General features: G+C 43.9%; 1 protein-coding gene across 5 annotated transcripts in view; it reads right to left on the bottom strand.

Moving 5' to 3' along the window:
• ndel1a (nudE neurodevelopment protein 1-like 1a) overlaps nt 1-13,843 on the bottom strand; it is a 17,339-nt gene extending 3,496 nt beyond the window's left edge. For all 5 annotated transcript variants that reach the window (XM_048233970.1, XM_048233971.1, XM_048233968.1 and 2 more), the window contains exons 1-8: nt 13,690-13,843; nt 10,824-10,920; nt 6,943-7,096; nt 4,224-4,372; nt 2,455-2,591; nt 1,338-1,511; nt 784-878; nt 152-300 (exon numbers count right to left, since the gene is read on the bottom strand). In XM_048233970.1, the coding sequence (XP_048089927.1) occupies nt 152-300; nt 784-878; nt 1,338-1,511; nt 2,455-2,591; nt 4,224-4,372; nt 6,943-7,096; nt 10,824-10,909 (944 nt within the window). In that variant the 5' untranslated portion in view covers nt 10,910-10,920; nt 13,690-13,843. The remainder of the gene's footprint in view (nt 1-151; nt 301-783; nt 879-1,337; nt 1,512-2,454; nt 2,592-4,223; nt 4,373-6,942; nt 7,097-10,823; nt 10,921-13,689) is intronic.
• Nucleotides 13,844-14,967: the final 1,124 nt, after the last annotated feature.

The raw sequence follows: 14,967 nt of genomic DNA, 5'->3' as shown, positions 1-14,967 counted from the left end.
TCTGCACTGTAGCCTGAATGTTATTCTTCATTCTGTAAGTCACTTTGGATAAAAGAGTCTGCTAAATTAATAAATGTGTATAAATCTGTGTGTGTGTGTGTGTGTGTGTGTGTGTGTGTGTTAAAGCGGGCGGTGGAGGACGAAGACTCACGCTTTGTCGAAGTACGACGTGTGGAGCGCGTGCGAGAACTTTGTGAGGTCGCCGTTGACCAGGTTCCCGTTGCTGTTGGTGGTGTAGTTCTTCCTGGCCGCCTGGTCTTTGGCAAAATTCCGACAAGCGGCGAGCTTGGACTCCAGAGCCTGGAAAACAGAGAAAAGTCCATCAGTACAGAAGGAGTGACCGACAGGAGACTGCAGGTACGGTAGGGGTGGATGGCCACTGCTGACAAAGCAAACGTTCCTCTGCTCTTCTAGTGAGATATCTGATAAGGAAGACTTGCATGTCAACAAAAATAAGGAGTCCTAAAGTTTTGACCTACACTCTCGGTCAGCCTTAAGCTTTTTAGGGAATACAGGCCCTGGGCAGTGGCAGTGTAGTGGTTAAGGAGCTGGGCTAGCATGCAGCAGCCACTAAAGTCGTGGGTTCAATTCCCAACAGCCACCGTTGTACCCTTGAGCATGGCACTTAACCCCGAGTTGATATTTGGTCCCAATGCATCAGCCCTGTGTGAGTCTGCCTAAAGTTGGTACACTGGTGTCCCAATACAAAATAATGGAGGAGTATTTTCATGAACTGAAAGAGGACAGATGAGGTGAGTGAGACCCTCCCCCACACACACTCACCCCAACCTTCCGCAGGAGGTCACCCACGATGTTGAGGGCCGTGATTCTGGCGGACGGTGTAAGGGCGGAGCTGTTACTACAGCCATTGGACAACACTGAGGGCACACGAACGAGAGAGAGAGAGAGAGAGAGAGAGAGAGAGAGAGAGAGAGAGAGAGAGAGAGAGAAAGAAAGAAAGAAAGAAAGAAAGAAAGAGAAAGAAAGAAAGAAAGAAAGAGAGAAAGAGAAAATTCCATTAGGGCGCACAGACAGTGAAGGCAAACACTTTTTACATTTACATGTGCTGCTTTGAATTTGTAGGTTATGTAAGAGATAAAAGAGGCAGACACTGAGGAGTAGGAGAGATTAGAGAGAGAAAGAGACAGGGTGTGTGTGTGTGTGTGTGTGTGTGTGTGTGTGTGTGTGTGTGTGTGTGTGTGTGTGTGTGTAAGAAAAGGACAGTGTCAGCATAAAGCGGACAGTCATGGAGAGATAGACACTAAAGACACAGCCACTTAACAGAGACGGCAGCTCTAAGCTGTCCGACGCCAAAGCTGGACGATGATGGGACAGACCTTTCGGGTTGGCGAAGGCGTTGTCTAAGCTCTTGGCGAGCGGCGTGGCAGGAAGGGAGAGTGAGGCCTGGACGGCAGAGTCCATCTTGTCGTTGTCCAGCGTGGGCGAGCTGGGCGCTGACATCCTGCTGACGTCCGTCTGCCGCTCCTTCACTGCCAACTCCTGCCTCAGGTCTGACACACACACACACACACACACACACACACACACAGGTATGCATGCATGCATGCCACACATTAAGCAGACAAAACAGACACACACGCACGCACACAGACAAAATGGTATGCATGCATGCATGCACACACACAAACAAACATGCACAAACACACACACGCACACGCACACGCACACGCACACGCACACGCACACGCACACACACACACACACACACACACACTGTAAATTGATGCACAGAAGTCAAATGCATTTACTCCTCACCACACAGCTCTGTGAGGAAACCCTAACAGGACCACATTAGCAACTGCTTGTCCACAGACATTCCCAGCTACAGGCTATATTCATGCAGGCTGACCTGCTAAGTAGCCCGTAGATTGTCATTATGACTGAAATAGACGTGCGATCATTAATGTAAGACAATACACTCCAGTGTCATGACTAGAATGGCAAGGTGAACGCTTGCTTAGATCACCGTTACATTTTTGCTGACCTGAGCAGAGAGCACAGAACACTTCTGAGCTCAACAGCGTCAAGGTGACACTAGGGCAGCATGCAGCATTTTAGAGCCACTCCAAAACCAAAAGTAAAAAAAATAATTAAAAAAAATATTTAATAAAAACATTAAATAATTAAATAATTAATAAATAAATAACAAAACCCCAAAAAGAACACCCAAGCCCTGAGGGGGTGGGAGTGAATAAGGGGTCAGATGGGGGCAAGGCCCCATAGCTCAGGGGTACTAACTGGACAAGCCACGATAAAAACAACAAGGGTTCCCCCTGAGGATGGCGTGATTAAAAAGAAAGAAAGAAAGAAAGAAAGAAAGAAAGAGAAAGAGAGAGAGAGAGAGAGAGAGGAAGGGAGGTAGATGAGGAGACAAAGAGAAAAAAAGACAGACAAAGAAAGAATGGAATAAAGAGAGAGGGAATGGATAAGCACCTCTGGCTTCATCCTTCAGTCTCTGCACGGACACGAGGAGTGACTCCTTCTCATCCAGCTCGCTCTCTAGAAACGCGTTCCTCTCAATGGCCTGGTTCAGACGCTGCTCAAAGTCCTCCAGGGACACAATCGTAGCCCTGAAGGAGAAACACACACACACACACCAATGTTTTCTCTACTAGTTCTAGGAGTCAAAACCGACAGAAACAATACAAACTAAATTGCCTACAGATAGGAAGTGGCATGTGCTGCTAGGTTGTGCTGGGTTGTGCGAATGGACCAAAGATGCATGTTGTGCTGGGTTTGGGTGGTGGTAGCAGAGTGGCTAAGGAGTTGGGATAGAATTCAGTAGCCTAAAAATGTGTGGGTTCAATTCCCGGCTTCCACCGTTGTGAACCTTGAGTAGCTCTTGGGAGAATGGCCCTTGTAATGTAGTTGACATATGTAAGTCGCTTTGGATAAAAATGTCTGCCAAATGAATCAATGCAAATGTAAATGTTGTGCTGGGTTGAATGAATGGCCCAAACACTTTGCTATGATTCACAGTACACCACAAGAGCTGCAGACTGCGCTTCGCTGGGAGCCACGGCCCATACCCTTCTTACGTCGTGCAAGCCACTGAAAATCCACCTCTGTCCACTTGGACATGTCTGCTCTTAACTACACAAAGACAGAGGAGCTCTGTATGAATTCAGTTGTCCCCGTTTTGCCTTATCTGGTGCCCCACGACATTATGTCTCTGCATTTGCAAGATAGCTGCCATAACCGTTTACAACCTTGCAGGCTGCAGGCATGGTGGCTTTGCATACGAATAGGTGGGTGATAAAAGGCACTTGAGGCTGCACAATGCAATGCATTTAAATCACACTTGGATGGCTAGGACCACACCTCCTGCTTGGGATGCAACCAACACTGAGTGTTTTTAGTTGAGTGCCAAGCCTAAAGCGGTCTTCAGTAAGGAACCAAACATGTTGGCTTTCTCTGTATCATTATTGACGGGGTCCCATTTTTTTTGGTACTGCTGACATACAAACGAATACGCAGAGTTTCATCTGGCTCTCTGGGGGCAACCATTGACTTGACAAACATCAATACTGTCCTTTTAGTTATTTATTTTTAACTGACACAAAAACTGAACCTGAACCCTTTTTCCCCCCTCTCTCTGAGTTTCCATCTTCTAAAGCATCACAAACACACTATCCCTCATCTCCCTCCCCCTGACCTCGCTCCAACTGGTATTCTATTCTATGCGAGTGGTACTTACTACTGCACTACCAATATCCTAGTCACACTGTACCTTTATTGGACCTCCATTGTACCTTGAAGTCACTTTGAATAGAGTACCGAAGTATGACGTTGCGTTTCCATGACGGCAGAATCACTGGATCTAAACAAACTTTCGAAGTGTGTAGATTATTGACCGTTTCAAGAGAGTTCCTCTATCAGCATCATAGTTGTTCCCACAAGGCTTCCGATTTAACATTCCATATGTTATCTTAATGAAGCGGAAGTAGATTGGGAACAAAATAGAATGTTCAAGCATTGTTTTTGTTTTTTCTTGTTAAAAGGGTCTATAGAAGCGCCAGCTACAGGGACTACGGGCAGAAACTAGCAATTTGCTACAACCCGGCACGAGACATCTATTAATGTTTTTTTGTGCACTGTCCCTGTTCAAATAAATAAAATTACAATTACAAATGCCTAAATGGAAATAATGGAAATGTAAAGTAACACTTTTGAGTGCGATTGCGGACTGGACAAGCGCTGACCTCTTGGCCCGCTCCAGGTCATCGTTGGCCTGCTCCAGCTCCCTGACGTATTTGTGCAGCTGCTCCTTGATGCTCCTGGTCTGGCCCAGGTCATCCTCCAGCATGGAGATCTGCTTATAGCTCTGAGCATAGTGATGCTCCAGTTTCTCCTAATATATGAGAGAGAGAGAGAGAGAGAGAGAGAGAGAGAGAGAGAGAGAGAGAGAGAGAGAGAGAGAGAGAGAGAGAGAGAGAGAGAGAGAGAGAGAGAGAGAAAGAAAGAAAGAAAGAAAGAAAGAGAGAGAGATTAAAAGGAGAGTAGAGCAGACATAGAAACATAACCAGAAACAGGGTGAAAGACTCTTGAGGGCCCTCTCTCAAGTCTTCAACAAATCACACACAGCATTATTCACACACACACACACACACACACACACACACACACACACACACACACACACACACACACACACACACACACACACACACACACACACACACACACACACACACACTCTCCCACATGTACATGGCTTGACACAGAGAGCTGGAAACCCAGAGGAGTACACATTGACGTCATACTCCCATGCACAATTAGGCCTCCATGCACACGAACCAAACTAACCCACTTGGCATCATCTATTTTTCAGGGTGCTCCTGTGCACACTCCGTGGCAACCAGTGACCCATATCTTTAGCACGGAATCCAGATGAATAGCTGAACCATTCTTTTCAGTCTTTAGACTTCACCTACATCTCACACACACACACACACACACACACACACACACTTACTTTTGCTCTCTCTCATCTTCGCCCACTCCCAAATCAATAAAACCACTGACTTAACAAGACTCAAATCTCCCTGGCAACCAGACGTGCCTGTTACTCATACATCAAAACAGGGGTGAAGAAAAATCAAACTACAGGAGAGCACTGCAGAGACACATGTGCTACTAGCCCTGCTACCGGTCCTGCTGCTAGTCCTGCTACTCTGGTCCTGCAGCTGGTCCTGCCTTGATTGAGCACAGGAGTGCGGAAAGCGGCTTCAGTGGAGCAGGACACCAGAGTTGTGCATGTGGAGGGCACGGAGGTAATTAAGAGAGAAGTCTGCATGCATTATGCATTAGATTAATGGGGCCCTCCGTGGCGTGGGCTAAACAGAGGAGGGGGGAGAACAAGGCCCTGGCACGGCTACGCTGGAGACTTACTTTACCAATTGTTTAGTGAATGTTGAGCCGTTTGAGATTTGAACTCCTAAACTCATTCCCAATCAATAATTCCATGCAGAAGAGAAGAGAAAGAGAAAGAGAGAGAGAGAAAGAAAGAAAGAGAGAAAGAGAGAGAGAGAAAGAGAGAGAGAGAGAAAGAGAGAGAGAGACTCCCCCAGCCATTTCACCCTCGCCCCAGACTTTCTGCAGAGACTCTGAGCTCCGGCCCCATCTATCTCCCAGCGGGGCTCCTGCAGGAGTTTGCTTGTGAGCCACACTGCTGACTCTGCCGTCCTGTCTCCTACGGCTCGTAATGAACGAGGGAGGCCTGGACCAACCGGGCCGGGACTCCCCCCGAAAACCAGGGGTAATGCTCACAGCTGCATAGCACTCCATGACATGCTCCCATGGGCATGAATTGGCTCTGCGCTCTGCACTGCATGGCTCAAGCATATAAGGCCTTTGCTTTATTTGAACCGACCCGTCTCCACAGACGCCTGTAGTAGTAACTCATTCTACAGTCCGAGGCAGCCAGCTGCTACTGTTATTAATAGGATTTATGAATATATGCCTCTACATCTGGGAGTTGGATTAATCTTCCACCTACAATCTTTTTGAAACATGATTCTTCTTCAACCACTTGCCATTTCCTGCTGTGTAAGCCGCATTCTAAATGTAGTGAACAATGTCTGCAGCGTCTGCGGTGCAGGTCCTCACAGTTTGGACATAGGCCTACTAGACCATGGTGGATTCCACCTCCAAGCATATAAATCCAGACAGCCCGGCTAGGCTATGGTTGTCCTATTTTCAAATTAATGTCAACGTTACAGGACTAGTCATGAATATGTCCCTCCAGCACAGAGATTCAGCTAGCGCAGTACACAGAGTTAAATATACTGTTCTGCAGACTACAACTGTGCATTATAATTCCAATCGTAAATACGGTGCACCAAGATATAGACCTCCCCAGTCTGGCTAGGCGGAGTTAATCGTCTATAGGCTCACAACATAATAGAGCTACTGGTGAATTAATGCTACAGCACAAAAGCCCAGCTGGTCTACTTCTCAACGGGAACATAATAGCCCCTACTCATGAATATGGAGTTTGCACATTTAGCCCTGGCCTGTCTGGTTGCTACCGGGTTAATCACCTCGCCCTGCATGCTCGGGTTGTCCCACTTTCCATTTAAACATTGACGTGAACACTAGAACTGCACTGCTGGTGGATGTGGTGCCCCAGGTCCCAAGGCTCTCTCTGTCTGGACTGGAGATACGCTCCCTCTAGGGAACACGTGGAGAAAAATAATCAGCATCAGCAATTAACACCATGACGCTTTAATCCGAGGTGGTGCGTTCAAATTCCTTAAAGGGAGGCGGGGGTTTCAAGCACGAACGTGGCTACTTTGAATTGATCAAGTTCAACTATTCTGTGCAAACATTCCATTTTCAACTGTAGCCCCTTTGTCAAGCGCCCCTGTGTGTTTGATGAGAAACACAAATAAATAAATCAATAGATAAATAAACTAATACCTTGAGGGACTCGACCTCGTTGTGCAGGCGCTCGTTGTCGGCCTGCAGGTCCCTCATGCGATTCTCAGCCTGGCCAAGCTGGGTCTCCAGCTCCGCCTCCAGCTCCCTGCTGCCTTCCTGGAACTCCAACAGCTCCTCCTGGGCCTCCTGGTAGCTGTGGAGGGGGACAGATTTGATTATGGAGTTAGATTATATATTAATACAACAGGCCTAATCTGATCAATCAATTAATTCATCAATCCAATAATCTGCTGCAACAGCTCCTCCTGGGCCTCCTGGTAGCTGTGGAGGGGGACAGTTATGGATTATGGAGTTAGATTACAGATTAATACAACAGGTCTAATCTGATCAATCAATTATTTCATCAATTCAATAATCTGCTACTGAAGAACATCACTAAAGCCTACAGCCCAAGTATGGCGATCCAATAATGCAGTGTGTCCTAACTGGTGAGTCGGGACCCAAAAGTGGGTCGCAGAACAATTCTGGGTGGGTCGTGGAGCTTGTGGTTAAAATAAATAAATAAATAAATAAATAAATAAATAAATAAAAGAAAATAATAACAAAAAAAAAAACAAAAAAAAATGCTGGCCCATGAGAGAAAATGGCACATGGAAGCACTGCAATAATGTACAAATAAATGCAGTCTTTTTTGAATAGATAAGTAAACAAACAAACAAACAAAACAAAACAAAACAAAAGTCCTACATCTGTCCTTAGTGTTATTATTGAGTTATGATTCAGACATCCATTGGCCTAACCTACAGGAGGCTTGTGGTGTCTTGCTATGCCTTAGAAAATGCAAGGCCATGACTTCAATGCCCTCACAGTACATCCAAAGATCCTTGATTACTAGCAAGATAGAGCTCTTTAACCCTCTCTGGTGCATCACCATGGAGAGCAGACATCCCATTATGCAAGACCGACCCGTTGGGCTTTAAAAGACACAACATAACTGTGCCCATGTTATTTATTTATAAGAAAAGTCATAACGACATTTTAGTGCGCTACACACATCAATAAATAAATAGCTTATATCTACACATACATAAATGAATGCAGTTGTTCACAAGAGAGAATGTGTTTAAAGTAAAAAAGATGCTATTAAACAACAGTCCATTCTATTTATTTATTATAAATTATATTATAACATGCTATTAAACAACAACAACAGTCTATTCTATTTATGGTATTTTGTATAATTTCACATTTGTACAAATTTACACATGTAAGTTATACTATACATTTTAGTGAAGATTTGATTATTTAGTTCACCCGCGGTCAGGCAGAACCCCGAAAAATCCTAACCCCCCCCCCACCCCTTCAGTTACACTGCCCCCACGCCACTCCAGGAGTTGGATGGAAGAAGAGGACTCTAGCTGACGAAATAGGAACTGCCTACAGGGATATTAGATTAGTCCTAATGGGAGCTCCAGAGTCATGAATCCTATTTTTAAGGCCAAATCCAAGAACCATAAAAATAACTGGAAATGTGCTGAATGATCTACTGCCACAAATCCTGTACTGTTGTTGACGTCAATCACATAAATTGAGCCTCACAAACAAGTGAAGAGACACAAACAAACAGAGATAGGGACATCCTTATACTTTTGTTTGTCCACTCGTTGCTATGGGACATCCTTATCTTTATGTTTGTCCAGTCATTTCTAGGGGACACTATAAGTACATCAACATATCAGCTGTGGACCCCTGCAGCATGGCATCAGAGATAAATAACTTCCTCCAGTGCAGGCTATTTCTAGAGTCTGTGACTAGTGTGTGTCTACTGAAATAACGCGGATCTGGGATCATCGAGGGCCATTCGACAAAGAACAACGATGCCAACTGAACTGCACAAACAGACAGCTCTACTACACCCGGTCATACACAAGGTCATTCACTGATTTACAGATACATCAACTCTTATTTCTGTTTCGGGCAGGAACACAATACAGACCAAAGGAAGTGTGTGTGTGTGTGTGTGTGTGTGTGTGTGTGTATAAATAACTGGTTGCTTACAGCGTGTTCTGCCCCTGTTGACCGAGTCGGGGTGTGAACCCTTGAAGGGGGGCAGACACATGGCACTAGAGATTACGCAACCCGTCTACCCCACCACCACCCCCTGTAGGGATACGGATCTATAAACGGCCTCGCCGTCCGGGTCACGCAATGGTCATCATGTGAGCGGTGGGGACGGAGCCAGGACTCGGGTTCAGGGTCCGGTCTGGAGCCAGGAAGTCCCACAACAGCCCGGCAGGAAGTGGAGAATAGCTGAAGAAGGGAAGGAGGCCAGCAGGAGAGAGAGAGAGAGAGAGAGAGAGAGAGAGAGAGAGGGAGAGAGAGAGAGAGAGAGAGAGAGAGAGAGAGAGAGAGAGAGAGAGAGAGAGAGAGAGAGAGAGAGAGAGAGAGAGAGAGAGAGAGAGAGAGAGAGAGAGAGAGAGAGAGAGAGAGAGAGAGAGAGAGGGCGCATCACCTCATTCATTCACTGGACAAACATTCACCTCATTCAAACACCCTGAGCTCTGCCCTCAGCAGCTAGAGGATGTCCTGGGGATGTGTGTGTGTGATTGTCACCCCCTGTAAGAGGACTGAAGTCCCGCTGTGACAAACACATTTTATGAATGTGCAACCTCCGCCATCGGTGTACGAGTGTGTGTGTGTTTCTCGACGTCACAGAGTACTGTTGGTACAAAGAAAGAGAAAAAAAATAAAATAAAATAAAAAAATAAATAAATAGATAGATAAACCTACACTCTGGGGGTATGAATATGAACATATGCTGTATAAATGCAGTTCATTTACCATTATTTGTCCTTTAGTGACTCCAATCTCAAATTTATAAATAAAATTCCTGTCCTGAAGGATGACCATGTGCATATAACGCCAATCAAAAAACAGGAGTTGACTACATTTTTTGTAAGAAAAAAAAATGCCTTGAATGACTTTACAGTATCTGTGTTGTATAACCAAAACATAGTTTGTGAATCAACAAATACAATAATATAGTAATACAGTATGAACTCGTCAAAGAGAAAAGTAGCAAGTGTTGACAAGTCCAGTAAACTTTACATAACCAGGGCATAGGCCTAACCGCTAAGCCTATTTACTGCAGTGTAGCTTTTGTGTGTGTGTGTGTGTGTGTGTGTGTGTGTGTGTGTGTGTGTGTGTGTGTGTGTGATATCCCCCCTGATCTTATCTGCGGCTTTTTTGTGTTACGTGATAGGCTACCAGCAGGCCCTTGGACCCAGAGTTTAAGACCGCATGCAAAACAGAAGCAGGCGTGATGCCAGGGTGGAGATTACAGAAAGTGAGATGGACAGACAGACTGACTAGACCGTCAGCTCATTACATTGCAGTACCAACAAAAACCACATCTCTCCTCATCATCCAACCAGGCCTGCCTTGGGCACTGAAAACTGCTATTGCGTAACAACCAAGTCCCAGCAGAAGGTTCGAAAAAAAAAAAAGCGTCTCTTTACAAACCGATGAAAGTTAGCCAAAGCTATTAACAGTGAACTGAATCGAAATTGTAACTTAAGTTGGGCTCAGTTGAGGACACTTTCCCAATCAACACCACCTCAAAACCTCTCTTTCACAGAGTGGAAAACGGATATGAGGCATTGAACTTGCTAAAGGAAAGGGACAGTTTAAAAAAAAAAAATACTGCCAAAGGGGACCGTGAAGAGGTATTATATGATGCTTCAGACCAGTTGTGCTGCATTGTTGGAGTTCTCCCTCAATGCCACTCCTTGGTTAATACGACCTGTCATGCTGACGTTATGCCAGCCAACAGTGGCTTTTGAGGACACAGACTTAACAGAGAGCGGAACAGGGAGGAGAGTTTTTTTCGTCCATCGAGCACGACACGGTCTGTCACCTACCTATTTTTGTACTTCAGCGACAACGCCTTCCAGTACTCAATTTCTTCGTCTTTCGAGGAGAACTTCGGCATCATATTTGTGTCCATGATAGGTAAACCTGCAAGACAAAGCAGATCAGACATCAGCAAGCATCCCAAAATAAGACAGACAGACAGACACACAGACACAAAATCATGAGTCAGCTAGAGACAGTCACACAATGAGGTAATATTGCCAGGAAATGAAATCATTTTGATCTGCCGTAGACTGATAACGAAAGTGCCCGTATGAACTGATATGGATACGCCACCACACCCCGCCTTCTCACAATGCTGACTTCAAAGTGCAGGAACAGGCATGCTGGTAGGCCTCCCTGTGAACTCACTGTCAAAGCGAAAAGATTGATCTAACAAAGACAAATCAACGGCATGCATACACGAAACAGTAATATAGAAATGCTAGCAAATGATGGCCTAACAGCACAAACTCTTTATGCACCAACCCAAACAGTCCCACTTTAAAAAGGCACCGTCACTTCATTCTCAAACAAGCATTCCAAACAGGTCATATCTAAACGCACACTGATGATGGCCTAATAGCACAAACCCTTTATGCACCCCTTTTGATTGTCTTAATGTGTAGCACTTTGGTCAACTATCGTTAAATATAAGTGATGGGCTATATAAAGAAATTGACACCAACATTGACGCCCACCCAAACTTTCCCACCTTAAAAATCCACCACTCATTCTTGAATTCTCAAAAGCTCCCCAAGGCCCATCCGATTCAATCATTGTCATCATAAATCACACTGCTTGGTTCTACTACAACCAAGTGTACAAGGAGGCATTCTGTATCCATCTTTGCATAGCAGAACTTGTAGAGTTACCCTTTCCCTGACACACACAAGCGCACACACACACACATTTCAATCTCTCTCGTTCACAAACACAGTTGGGGACAGTCATTGAACGGTGGACACAACAATAAGTTAATCAATCACAATAAAAACCCTTTTAGGACACCAGAATTAAACTAGGCCACAGTATGGACCTTCTGTAAGGCCCTATAGCACATTTGATCATTAACAGAAAAAAAGTCAAAAAAGAAGAATATTGAAGTCTGAAGAAAAGAAGAAGAATAGAAGAAAAGAAGAATCTGTCTGTCTATGTTCTGGGACTTGCCCACAATACTATGTCGTATGACAACTGCTGTGACATCAGAGATCAACCACCATACACAGCTGGTTTGAGAGTCCAATAGTAACGCAGGCGTATCTCGCTGAATATTGGACCTATGCATATGCATATGCCTTGAACTGTAGGCTGCTAAAAAGGCCCACACATAAAAATGGATCGTTTCTAGGTTCTAAAGTTCTGTGTTCTAAAGTACACACTTTCAGTATTGTCCCTTAGGATAAAGGCAGCAGGTTTGAGTTCATGGGTAACCACAACTAAAAGTCTATCACCAGAGAAATTCTGAATCTACTCTTATCGAGAGTTTTGGGAAAGAGTGTGAAACCAAACAAATGGCACAAGCCAGTGATGACTTCATTCACCGGACGCAGGCGTGCGTAAACTCAGAGAATATCCCCTGGTTACGCTCGCGCCCCTGTTACCAGGAAGCTTCCACTGATAACAACGCTAAATACACCGGTGCAGCTAGGCACTGTAGTAAAATCCCAAGAACAGCAAGTTCATGGCCTTTAAAACAGACAGATTAAGGGATAGGCATAGTCTTGCATCGCCAGTCGTGCGTACCCCACGCAAACAATTGCCTTACAAGCTCTGACGGTAACGTTAGGTTATTTTATATGCAAACAGTTGGTTAGTTAGACATTAGGACTAAGTTACACTTACAGTAGAAAGAAAAAGGTAAGAAAAACACGTAACGTTAACGTAACTAGAGCAAGTGTTTTACCCCCCCCTAAATGCAATGCTACTATGTCCAGCATCCATAAACTAGCCTCCTCTAGACGCCTTATATCAGAGGGGTTGGAGGAGGCCATTAATGATTTATCAAGCAATGGGATCTTGCATCACTCCCTCGGTCATCATAGAACTATCTGAATTAGCTTCTACACCTCAAATGGTGACAACGTACGCTCAACAATTTTCACATTCTTAGATAAGGCTAACTGGCCTTAAATCATAGCCCGGCCTATCGTTCGTTAACATCTCCTACACACCCTTGCGCCAGCTTCAAAGACAGCTCCCAGTTGACAACACTAGTTATTTAATTTCTTACGTTACCGGTATATATTGTATAATTAACGGCCCGAAGACCAAACTTAGCCACTTAACATCGCTGTCACTTGGCAACCTTTCGAATATTGAGCTTTGGGTCAACGTTTAAGCTTGACTGAACTTAACGCTTATGGATTGACACCAACCTTTGATTATTTTATCCAGGTCTGGCTATTTGTGTTGCCAGCATCAAACCTCGAGTACTAAATATAGCTAGTGGCCCGGTCAATGTCGTTGACAACCCAGCTAAAGTACCCAAACAGAAGATGTGTAACCTTAGCTTCCAACATCAGCTGGGCAATGGTTTCCCAACTATGCTTGCAAGCTAACGTTAGCTGCCACACCATACTGATTATCAGTAGGCTACTAAAGAGTAAACACAGGGATACGACACTTAACATCCGTATTAATTGACAATGTGAGACTCAAACAATTAATATTTAACTAACATTAGTCTTCGTTTCTCAGTTGTTTAAATTCACAGCCCAAGAGAAATGCGCGACGATAACAGTAACTTAATCTAACATTACAAAACGCCATGAAACGGGTTAACGTCAAAGATGCACACACAAGCCAACTGTATAACGCTGATCCGCTAGGCCTAATATTACGCCGGAAAATTTGCGTTGGGAAAAAAAATACCTTTTCATTTCCAGTAGCTGTCTTCATCTGTGACATGGATTAGCTGGCTACACCCGTGCTGCTTGCTATGCAATCATGCTCGGCCACTCCGTCAAACCAAATGATGGGTCACATGGATATCGTTGGGAGACACGCTCAAGAAATGCCCTAGCTGTGACGTTAGTAGAACAAGGCTTTTACCAGGCTATTTGCGATCTTATGGCTCTTTAATTCTTTTCTGGCTCATTTGTGACATCTAGTGGTCACTTCAAAACATTTCCCCCTTTAAAACCCTTTTACTGTCTACTGATGATTATACTAACCCATCATGGCAGGTTTGTGCTTAGTACATGGGTCAATTTATTGTGTCACAACCAGACATTGTATTAAAGACACATTTGTTGTTTTGATCAATTATCTTTCATTTCTGTTGTGTACTTCACTAACTTCAACCCCTTTCCACTTCATGCAAATCATAGTAGACAGAAGTAGAATCATGCAGTATCTTAAGTGTCTACTAAATCCGTGTGAAATTATACTTGGACAAACATGGAGGCGTATCTCATGGGGTAGTTTTGTATAGTGATTGATAATTTTGATAAAACCTATGCAAGTTAATTTTATTAATTAAAAAAAAAACCTTCAGGAGTTTGACTTCTGACTACAGAACAATGAAATCATTGTCTGCAGATTATTGCAGTAAATTATTCGAAATCACAACAATTGTGCCTCTGCCTTCTAGACCTTGGAATACTCAAATAAACACAAATATTCTTTTGAGTGGCAAACATGGCATGCTTCTTGCAGTGCTGACCTGTATTAATTCTGAGTGATTATCTTTAATATCTGCTGTTAGATCACATTTTAAAAATGACTGTCCAATATTGTACTCCTCCCATCAATACAATAAAATAATCACTTAATCTTTAAATAACATAAATACATCAATAACTGTATATCAATTTGATTTATTGTAGGACAAATTCAATTCCTAAGTTACAGAAGAGTAACTGAATTTAAAATTCCATAAGTCCTGAAATGAATTAAGAATAATAATACAAAAAGAAAAACAGCTGCATCACAAAAGGGCTACCTATCAGAATAGACACTGTTGCCAGAGGATACCTGAAAGCATTGTGATGCCATCATTATTACGACATTAACATCATTGCCATATTTTTTTTTCTTTTCTTTTCTTCCTTTTTTGAACTCAACTTTAGGCATGCCTGCTGTTGGATTAAAATGCTGTCGGTCACAGTGTTGAAAATATCTCAGATTTAACCTTACAACAACAACAAA

The sequence above is a fragment of the Alosa alosa genome, chromosome 22, assembly GCF_017589495.1.
Source record: "Alosa alosa isolate M-15738 ecotype Scorff River chromosome 22, AALO_Geno_1.1, whole genome shotgun sequence".
In the NCBI taxonomy this organism is placed as follows: Eukaryota; Metazoa; Chordata; class Actinopteri; order Clupeiformes; family Clupeidae; genus Alosa; species Alosa alosa.
The sequence above is the reverse complement of the archived record's forward strand: the minus strand, read 5'-3'. Positions and strand labels throughout refer to the sequence as shown.